We start from the raw sequence: 11,412 nt of genomic DNA on the forward strand, positions 1-11,412 counted from the left end.
TTATTTATTTGTAGAATATATCGTATACAATTTTTCTTTGTAAAGATAAAATTATTTACGCTTCATATGTAATACCTACCGAAACCACCCTGTAATTATCGAAAGTTAATAGACCATTGTTAGTGAATCTGCTGCTCACATATTATGTTTCTTCAAGAAAATTCAGGTAATTAATATCCGTAATATGAGCGTAATAAACACTTATAGCGTGCTATAATACGCCTGTTATTTTAGTATTGCAATAAAAGTGTCAGGTTCGTTAACAGTGATAAATTTTTGGGGTAAAAATATATATAAATTACTTTTGTTACCATCAAATATGTCTAGCTGAATTTTCAAAGTAATAAAACCTTTTAATTTTTAGTAACAAGTCGTTGAATTTTCTCGTTATTTTTAATACAATAAATTATAATACATAAAACATTCTAATGAGATTATTTACACACTTTTTAATATTCTCATATTTGAAAGCATTGAAAAGTGATATTAATCGAATGTGTTTAACAACTAGGTTGCATCAAATTGCTCATCAAAATGCATGTTAGTGCTGAGAAAGGTCATTTAAAAGTATCGTATTAAATTATATTTATTCTAACTTAAAGTTGCATCGTGGTATTAATTTATTATTTTAATAAATTAAGTAATGCTATTCTTTAAATCTTCATTTCTGAACAATAAAAAAAGGAAAATCCCTTAACAATATTAGATAAACATATTTGGTTAGTTATGCGCATGTATTTTCGTCTTAATCTTAAAATAATTAATCTTGTGAATAGGTAAGTCTGACGCATGTTTGTAACTTTTTGCTATCTCATCCATTCCTACTTCTTTGGAGTAAAATAAACGCGTATGGGATTTTCTTTATGATCCGAGAAGGTAAATTATTCTTACTTTCAAATGTTACCTCAAAACAGTAATACCTCAAATAATCCGTTTCTCGTATCGCATTTATTCACATTTCTTCTCGTGAATATTCATTATGCTTATCCTTTGCGTGACTGTCGAGTGATTCCATCATCAAAAACTTTTCATAGCTTACGACACAAAGAAAATCCTGTACTTGTAACGTTTTTACGTCTATAGCACTTAATGTAACGGCTTTTAGGAGCCTTCCACACGAGCGCTTTGATTATTTCGATAATATTTTACGTCCTTTATAATGATTCGTCGCGTTGAATTTTAATGTTATTTGAAACGTTTTTGTTTTGTAAAGTCGTGTGGAAGGGTTACAAACAAACAGTTAGTTTAGTAACAGGGTGGTTTATGCGTACAGGAGCCGCGGTGCGGCCTTCGGCTGGCGTGGTAACTCTAGCGTTGTCCCCATTTGTACCCGCAGCGGCACTCTTGGGCGCCCGGTTCCGAGCTGAATCTAGTTGCCTCCTTCCAGACCCGAATGGCAATCTTGACCCCGAAGCGCCTTCACCCGCTAACATGGGCAGGCGGCGCTCCAGGGCCGTTCTTTACCAGCTTTCAGGACACTACAAACCGGATAAAATGAAGTCTAAACTAAAACTCAACAATGTCAGTAAGGTACCCCGATCGCTTCTAACAAATGAATTGCATTTAGTTAAGATTTATAACATGTACGAAAATAATGAATGTATAAATACATAACAATTTATGAACATTTTAGAACCTGCTACATTCGTCGGATCCCCCGCTTCCCGAGTACAAAACGTCAGCGATAAAAAAGTCCAAATTTATTATCTCGCATTATGGCGTTTTTAAAACCTTCTGGGATTGGTTAATCCTAATAGCGACATTTTATGTAGCGGTTGTTGTGCCATATAACGCCAGTTTCGTTGACGAAGGCCACCCCAGGATAAGTGTAACGAGCGATGTCATAGTGGAAGCACTTTTTATTATAGGTAAAATATAAATTTTATACAAAATCTAATTAAAATGATTTCAATATCAACTTATTAAGATGTCTCTTATATTCAGATATCGTCCTTAACTTCCGAACGACGTTTGTAAGCAAGAAAGGGGAAGTGGTATCCGACTCCAAAGCGATAGCTCTTAATTATATACGTTCATGGTTCGTGGTGGATCTCCTGGCCGCGCTCCCTTTTGACCTACTTTACGCTTCAGACGTATACAGCGGGACGGTAAGACACGTTAGCAATGCCGACTAATTAATTAATTTAACAGCGAAGTTTTAATTATTGTTGTATCAACGAACTTCAAACGGTTTCAGCGCTGTCGCAACTGTTTAGATTCTGAACATGTGCGCTTCGTTTGAAATTCTCGATTGTTCGATCCACTTCATAAGAGATCATAGATAGTTATCGTGAATACTAAATGTTTCAAAAGCTATTGTTAGAGCCAGGAGAGTTAAATCCATAAAGCTCTTGTAAAATCAACTTGTTGCTACACGTGATTTTAATACGTAACATATCGTACAGTGTTTCACGAAGCGCTTATGTTTGAAGTACCTACCTACGATGGTATAAATAGAAACTTTATCACATTAGGTTACAAAGTGTGAATTAAACGAAAATGTTAACGTATATTGTATACTGTCACGTATAGGCACTTATGAAAATATACGTTGAAAATATATGATTGGATCGTCCATCCATTTTCCACATGAGAACGAAATATTTTGAATTGTCACGTACCTACATAACATTAGCGCACCTTTTGAAAATAATTCTACTTTTCTAATCGAGTGATTAGTTCATTACGTTAAATTAATTTCTTTTATTTATTTACAATAACTAAATAATTAATATTAGCATTGGAATACAACAAAATTACAATTACTAACACTATTAACAATCAAGTTTTGTATACACTTATTTTTTTACCGCGTAAGCGTTACTTTGTAAAAATGTCAAGTGTCAACATATTTGCATGAAATAAATAGGCTTTTTTATTTTATTTTTTATTTATTTTAATCGAGTGAATTTCATTTTCCATAGGTATTTCATTTTCCGTAATATTTATAAATTAACATCCGTTAAATAATTTTTTTAAGATACTATCCGCTTATGTATTAAATTACATTTAGGTATGTATTATCTATAATATCTATAATGGTAATGTAATCTTTCGGTTTTGTATAGGAGTCAACGCACGGTAATGTTCACTTAGTGAAGCTTACCCGTTTGCTACGACTCGCGAGACTGCTGCAGAAGATGGACCGTTACTCGCAATACTCAGCCCTCATCCTTACGCTACTCATGTTGTCGTTCACGTTAGTCGCTCACTGGCTCGCTTGCATTTGGTTTATCATTGCCGAAAAAGAGATCGAACATCACAAAAATGAAAGTTGGGATTTAGGTAATTTCCATTTTATATAGTCCAAATTGTTAGATTTTTTATGATTATATAACGATTGAGACGTTTCTCTTTACGGATTAAACGAAAGAACATTTTTTATGATAGTTTGTAGTCATAAAGAATCCTTTGAATTCAGCAACATACCTTTATTTCGAATCGAAACAAAAACGAAGTTCATTAACGCTACGTGTTCTTTTTGTCTCCTAAGGTTGGATCAATAACTTGGCGGAAAGATTGAAAATACCAATAGTGAACATATCACACAGCGAAAGCTATGTGACGGCGCTGTATTTCACCTGCTCGTCGTTAACGAGCGTCGGCTTCGGAAATGTGTCAGCGAACACTTTGCCAGAGAAAATTTTCAGCATACTGGTTATGTTGGTCGGAGGTTAGATTCTACTTACATATCATCTATGTGTGTGAATGACAAGATACGATTATTTCGAAATAAAGTTAATAAATACCTTGGTGAATATTATTAGACCTTCAATAGCTATATTGATTGTGTGATACAGAAGTCGACAATTTAGGTCAGCTAGAGAATTTCACCGATAAGTGATTTAAAACTTTAACTCATAAACATACTTACATAGTAATACATACCTTCGTAAATATCTAACTATATTAAAAGTATGTAGTTAGTAGTAGATTATTTTAATAAACTGAGCTAATAGGCTAAGGTTTCCTTAACTTTTACATTTGTATAGTAGTAGGCATTGTGCTCTACATCCGAGGGCATATAAAATTAGTTCTATGTAATTACTACATTATACATGAGTTGCCTGCTATGAGGTCAACATTATTTCATTATCACGTTATTTACTTACTCTTGCTTAGCTAAATATAGAGAAGGATTAAGTCTTTTGTTTAGATTTTGTTGCCTGCGAAAGGGGAATTATTCACCCTCTGAAAATAACGAGATTTCTCATATTTTATAAAGAGGATTTTCTTTTACTTACAGACAAAATATAGTTAACGTGTTTCTTGGAAATAATAGAAACAAAGGAGGAAGATATTTATACATTATACCTTTTCTGTCATATGACTAGAGTCATGGTATATCTTGACTAACAACACCAATATTCCAAAACTACTACTTACTGTGCTCATGCTTTCCTTCTTGTTTTTATTAATCTATTTCAATACTTTTTAATAAGGGTTAAGAAATATCATTTTGATAGAGTATTATCTCTTGTCTCACATTTACAATTATGTACCCTTATACCTATATTTATTATTAAAAGAGAGTAAAATGTCTCAACGTTCAAAATACCCGTTGTTCAAAACACCTCAAGGTTTTTTTATAAAACTAGACATATTTTCTCCCAAACTACGAAACTTCTTTATAATGGGATAATGTAACTTAATATTAAATATAACTTCTTACTTTTAAAAGTAGGTATTGTTCGCTCAGCATCTGTGATACTAAGCGCGTCAGATTACATAACGAAACCCTTCAGATATTAATTTAATCTCACAATGCAATAACGACGTTGCTTCGATCTTCAAATAGTAGAGAAAATGAAACCGAAATCTTAAATGAGAGTTCTTTATTTTTGTTCTCTTGTATTGCTGTTGGCAGCTTCGCTATTATTCAATATCTCAATCTTTCAGTATAAAATAAATTGAATTAGAATATTTTTTACTAGATATATTTTATAAGTGTACAGTGTACACGTCGTATACATATTTGACAATTACTAAATTTTATTTTATACAGAATTTAGTTACTGTTATAAATGATAATATATTTTAGACTAGGTACTTCATAATATTTGCTTAAGTACCACCCGATTTAAAAAATAATTTGGAAAATCCAAAAGTGCACGCCTCATAATTTTTTTTTCATAAATATTTATTAATTATTATTTTTGTTTATTTAATAACAATTAAACCACATCGAATCAGACCCTGAAAAATGAAAGGGTTCTATTCCTGAGCATACTCAAGCGTAAGAGAAAAAAAAAGACTCGATTAGTAAAGTATTTCGGTCGCTATCGTGTTAACAAGAAAAAGGATCCGCACATACAGACACACGGACGTCCAAGACAGAACTTTTTTAAACTGTTTTTTAACTAGTTTAAATAACAAAAATGACATCAAAAATATCATGAACGTTAAAAATAGTGTTTTTTCTTAATATGTGTGTGTATGTATTATCTTACAAGTGCAATGTATGATACATAAAGACATTTTAAGTTTGAAAAATCAGATGTTTTGCGCGAAGTGACAGTAGTACCCACCTCAACGCTTCGCTTATGAGGCGTGCAAAAGATTAGAATGCTAACACACTATAATATTTATATCGTTTTATCAGCTCTAATGCACGCTGTGGTGTTCGGTAACGTAACCGCAATCATACAAAGGATGTATTCGCGCCGATCGATGTATCAAAGTAAATGGCGAGATCTGAAGGACTTCCTTACTATCAACCAAGTCCCTAAGGAGCTGAAACAACGCATGCAAGACTATTTTCAAACGATGTGGTCCCTCAACCATGGTATTGATATCCACGAGGTAAGTTCACTGATTACTATTATATGAGTATGCAGATATCTGATAAACATTTTAATAGGAGATTTGCGCAGAAATATTTAATGTAGAGTGTATATTGTATAATAGAGTTCCTCCCACACTCCCTCCTACAAAGTTAATAATTTGTTTCGCCAAAATTAATAGCATTTGTAAACGAGACCTGAAATACATATTGCAGTTCTAACAATAAATATTATACGTATACTTAATCGCTTTTCTATTCGTGAGCCTTAAATAATAAGCATTTTCTATTGTCTCTTTTGAAAAAAAATCCCGCTTTGAACCGAATTAAATGAGGTGGAAATATAAAACGGTCTATTTTATCTGCACCGTCTAAGCTTTTTTGTTTTTTAAGAAAAAGGATAATAACATCATTCGCCATTACGTTATAATTTAATAAGATAAAGATAAAATTTAACAAAGAACAAGATGATAGAACTTTTTTCTTAATTTCTATGGATGTTATTTACGATTCAAGCGTTTGAAGAAAATATTAAATAATGTAGATGTATTATTTTTTAGACACTAAAAGAATTCCCCGAAGAATTGAGAGGCGACGTTTCGCTACATTTACATAGGGAAATCCTGTCGCTACCTATATTCGAGTCCGCCTCTCAGGGCTGCCTCAAGCTTCTATCTCTGCATATTCGAAACAACTTCTGTGCACCCGGCGAATATCTCGTGCACAAAGGCGATGCATTGACATACATTTACTACATTTGTAACGGCTCAATGGAAGTGATGCAAAACGATATGGTTGTTGCTATATTGGGTGAGTCAGTACAACAATATTGCGTCGAGATTTCCTGTATTTAAGACTTATTTCTGCTACTTGACATTTATACAAGTGGCAATTTAGAATAAACGCTGTTTAAGGGTTTATTATGTGAATTGATGAATACAATTGTATTATATTTGAACAATTTGAACAAAAATACACAAGTATAAAATAGTTGAAGTATCCGTACGATAAGTAGATATTAATTAGTGCAATCTTTATTGGCCAGGAAAGGGTGATTTAGTGGGTTGCGATATGAATACCCACTTACAAGCTTACAACGGTACGGGTACATCGCAGTCTAATAACCCCGACGTCGTCGTCAAATCTAGTAGCGATGTGAAGGTACACATAATTTCCCTTAACATGAAATTTGCATTTAAACTTTGAATAATTAAGGCCTTGATAATGGAGCAAGTTTAATATTACAGGCGCTCACTTACTGCGATCTCAAGTGCATTAACATGATTGGTCTCGCTGAGGTACTGCGCTTGTATCCAGAATACCAGCAGGAATTTATACATGATATACAACATGACCTTACGTACAATTTGAGAGAGGGATATGAGGCAGAACAGGAATCTGATGGAAATGGACACCCCTCGTTAACTCTTCCATCGATATCGGAAGATGACGAAAACGCAGCAGAAGATCAGGTTTTATCACCGAAAAAACCGCTGGTTCCTAGTACCAGTAGTCCCCGTCATGCAAGATTTAGGTTACTAACGTTCACTTTTTTTAAACAATCATCTTTGTATCGCTATTCCGTGATCAAAACAATATTATATATTTTCTTTACAGATCGGACGGGCAAGCCCGATTAACTCATAAGGAATTACGGGAGAGAATTGAAAGACAACGTTCCGTAGCAACGCCCAAAATTACTAGAGCTGACTCTTTGGAAGGTTTAAATTTAGAAATACGTTCGTCTGTAGAGAGACTCGACACACAGGTATCCAGTTTACATCATGACGTCGCCGCGCTCAGCATGGAGGTTGGTAAACAATCAAATAACGTGTGCGCATACATGTGCGATATTCGTAAACCCAGTACGTTTATTCGTGCATTTCATTTAGTGAAAACAGCTGTGTCCGTTGGTTAAAAACAAACTTTATTAATCTTTTTTTCAATCTAACATGTTGTTGCAGTTAAATGCATATGTAAGTAATGTTTTATTTAAGCAGTAATTTTATAAGAGCGTCATTAGAATTTGTAGAGCTGTTTATTTATCTACTATTATTTTTGCCTTGTTTTTGCCCTTAAAATAGGTAGTAGTATTTTTTTATTCGTCTTCAACACTTACGCAAGTTTATGTTTCTCCAAGTGTAAATTTGCTTTGTAAATAGGTACGGAATGCAATCCACGCTCTACAGGAGATGACAGGTCCCGTATGGCATGCCGCACATTCTAACCCTAACTTGCAGTGGAATACTCCACCAAATCAACTAGCTCGCAGCTGCAGTCATCCGCCTGATGTGTTTTGTTGGGATCAGGTATTTATATATATTTAACAAAATATAAACAAATGATATTTTTTGACAAATGTATTAAAATATATTGCATTACAGCAGGAGAGGCCAATAACTCCGGAGCGACCAAAAGTAAATCGATGCACTCAAACGGATCCTTTTTTGAACTGCGTCACACAATACATAATGGAACATCCAGCGACCGTGATGCTTTTACTCGGCTTAGATCCCATGGCAAACCTAACACCGGTTATGGCTCCAGCTGTAGAGTATTACGACACTCGAAGTCGCCGGCCAAGTGGATTAGAACAAATCGTGGAATCTGAAAACGGAAGTCAATCTCCCTCCAGTACGGCCAGTGATAAAGCCGAACCGAATATAAGTCCCACCGGCAGCGCCAAGTGTGTTAATACACAGCCAGAGGCAAAAAGACTATTTGACAAAGACTGTAAAGGTGCAAATATGAAAAGAAATAGGTATTCTGCTAGTGATATAAGTGAAGTGTCCGAACGATTGTTACCGACGAGAGCCTCCAACCAGAGCACGTACAGTCTCAAAAATAATTTTAACAGTTAAGATTATTTATTCCAATATGCTCATTAGTAGATAATTTCAAGTTAACTCTCAATGTTAGTACAACAAGTTTAATTGAAAGCTTCTATTTTTATAATATAGTGAAATATTCCTGTCGGCGAAATAAAATTTCCTTTCACTCGTTTCAATATTAAATGTACATATCAGAAATCATATAAATAATTTGATTATTAGGTTAAAGTTGTTTATTTATCTAGTCACTGTTTAGATTATAGTCATTTAAATGTGTGATACGTAGCAGATGTTCTCAGCAGTGTGTTATTCTTAAAATATTGCCATTAAATCTCTTTGTTCTTTTTTTAGTCGTGTTTTTCTGAACAAAGAATGTAATTAGGTATTGGTGTAAGTTAAACGATTTCCTTAGTGACTACAGTTTTTCAATAGTCCTATACTCAATTAAATTTTGTGTCCTAAGACCTTACATTTTATACAACATGTAACAATGGGACCTTTAGTACTTTCGTAAAATCTTAAATCTATTTAAATTTCGTAATTTGTATTTTGTTTGATAATTATTGTAACTTCTCTGACAATACTTACCTGTTACGTACCTTTATACTAATAAACAAGATGTGCCAAAAATGTGAGAAACTGCAGTCTTCCTAGAGCTCAATTCGATGAAATATTTTCTAGTGAAACAACCTTTTGCAAAGGAGTCTTAAAGTCAACATACATTCTTCTTATGTCTTCTATCTGATTGTAATGTGTAAAAAATATTTGATATCGTAATGTTAACGATGATAATTCATCAAATATATCAAATATTACTTAAAATCTAAGGATGAACATTACTGACTAATCTCGTGAAGTAGTAAAAAATGTGTCAAATTTTAGGTGTATTTTAATACTTATGTTATAAGATTACATGCAATAATACTTATTGAGATAAATCAACACATGATTATGGCAATGAAAAACAATGTTTTTGTCAATAACTTTATATCGAGGCATTGGTTGTGATATCTTTCATTTATATACCACAGTAATGAAATATGTAAGACATAAATTAATTTCGCACAAAATCAAAAGAAGTCGATTTATAATTCTGTAGAGAGTAGTAATTACTCGGTGGCCATTGTGTTTAAGGAACCTTGGTCAAAGTTTCAATGTTCCACTCTGCCGTGACATTTCAATACCGATATTTATAAGTACAGGTATAATAATTAATACCTATTGCGAAGTCCCTACAGAACCTTAAAAATGTGTTAATAATAAATCTTTGATAATAATTCTTTAAGAATGAAACGCTTACTAGTATAAAATATGAATTATATAATAATGTGTATGATATACTCTATATAGAGCCAATGAATGTGATATGTTGAGAAAATATTTAAGATACAGTGCCTAAATTTTTATTTATTTACTCGGTTTATTATTCTTGAGATTTTATTCTTGTCTTAAATGAAGATAGGCATCAAATGATTGCATATCTACTAACATGTTTTTTGTACATAGAATGAACTTAATGATTTTTCTCTCGTAGTACAAAATATTAGTATTGTAAACTTGAATAAAGACAACTTGATGTTTCGCACCGTTCTTTTATTTCATTATACCTCTTTCCTTTTATTTATGTCCTCATTAGAGAATCGTCACAGTAAGATTGATTCTCTATTTTATCGAGAAAAAAGAAATTCATAAAAAAACAACAATCAGAATTTTATGTCGACCGCCATTCATGATTCAGCAGCCAATCATTGATGTAATAAAAGCTTTTCACTTAGAAGGTATTTAAGACATCGAAGGCTGAACAATCGATTGGCATACCTACGATTTTGTGATTAATGGTGATTTTTATAAAAAAAGCAATGCGTTTTCTATACAAAATTTTGATAAAATTAATAATTAAGGCTGCAGTCTAGCAAAATTGCGTTTTCAACAAGTTATTTGACAATTTTTTCCCGGCTAAAGAAATGATAAACTGAATTTTTTTTTCTTGTTTATCAATTAGTGTTATATACGCAATGCGCGTGAATTTTTTCACATTTATAAAGTTACTTTATGTTACCTTAATCAGGCCTTCAAGATAAGTCTCTTTCCCCCAAAATCATTTCGAGCTAAGTTTGTGCACTCACTACGTTGCAACCGATTACAATTTACATAATCTGATCAGCGCATTATTATCCTTATATAGTCGTTATTAAAAACTGCTGAATACAATTGCCGAAAAACTTATGATTTTCTTAATTAGAGCGTTATAAATTCATTAAATTTCCCATTTTTTGCCTTACAAAATCGATTGATAAATACTGCTAAAAGTTATTTTTTCCATTAATTTATTCGAGTTGGTTGAAGACCAATGAGTATTAATCCTTTAAAAAATTTTTTTTTTTAATTTTGATAATTCTTTAAATATTAAAAAAATATTTAAAATAATAAGGAAAAATCCTAGCGAATTTCTTTAGTCGCGCTCCTTGGGCCGGAGCGTTCTGACGTGTGCTCTACGCTCGATTTTCCTTCATACCGAAGTGAAAGTTGCTCTACTTCATTAAATTTAATATTTTTGTTAATTGATTATTTTTATCTTAGTTTTGTGCAAATATTCGTATTTTTAAACATTTGATTTCGATATGGAAAATAAACGAAAAAAATACGCGTGTAACTACTAGAAAAAAAATTATCTTCGAACATAAAGTTAATGAAACCAAATAGATTGCAAAGGTGATTGGCAACAATTTCTTTATTTTACGGGGTGTCAGTAAAGGGATGTATATATATTTCTTTAAAACTAAAGTAAGCTCATAAATT

At 32.6% G+C, this 11,412-nt stretch overlaps 1 protein-coding gene across 4 annotated transcripts in view; it reads left to right on the forward strand.

Annotated features, from left to right (window-relative positions):
- Positions 1-10,194, forward strand: part of LOC149905788 (voltage-gated delayed rectifier potassium channel KCNH8-like) — a 42,204-nt gene extending 32,010 nt beyond the window's left edge. The window contains exons 5-16 of one of the 4 annotated variants that reach the window (XM_090105739.1): positions 1,274-1,530; positions 1,634-1,868; positions 1,945-2,108; positions 3,069-3,285; positions 3,494-3,673; positions 5,603-5,802; positions 6,343-6,592; positions 6,828-6,943; positions 7,030-7,316; positions 7,400-7,592; positions 7,945-8,091; positions 8,167-10,194. In XM_090105739.1, coding sequence (XP_089961865.1) covers positions 1,274-1,530; positions 1,634-1,868; positions 1,945-2,108; positions 3,069-3,285; positions 3,494-3,673; positions 5,603-5,802; positions 6,343-6,592; positions 6,828-6,943; positions 7,030-7,316; positions 7,400-7,592; positions 7,945-8,091; positions 8,167-8,643 — 2,723 coding nt within the window. In that variant the 3' untranslated portion in view covers positions 8,644-10,194. The remainder of the gene's footprint in view (positions 1-1,273; positions 1,531-1,633; positions 1,869-1,944; positions 2,109-3,068; positions 3,286-3,493; positions 3,674-5,602; positions 5,803-6,342; positions 6,593-6,827; positions 6,944-7,029; positions 7,317-7,399; positions 7,593-7,944; positions 8,092-8,166) is intronic. The other 3 variants (XM_090105740.1, XM_090105741.1, XM_090105742.1) reach the window with 3 other exon arrangements.
- Positions 10,195-11,412: the final 1,218 nt, after the last annotated feature.

This window comes from Colias eurytheme, chromosome 9 (assembly GCF_061535395.1).
Source record: "Colias eurytheme isolate Ceu_HAF_F1 chromosome 9, ilColEury1 Martin Lab GWU primary, whole genome shotgun sequence".
Lineage (NCBI taxonomy): Eukaryota > Metazoa > Arthropoda > Insecta > Lepidoptera > Pieridae > Colias > Colias eurytheme.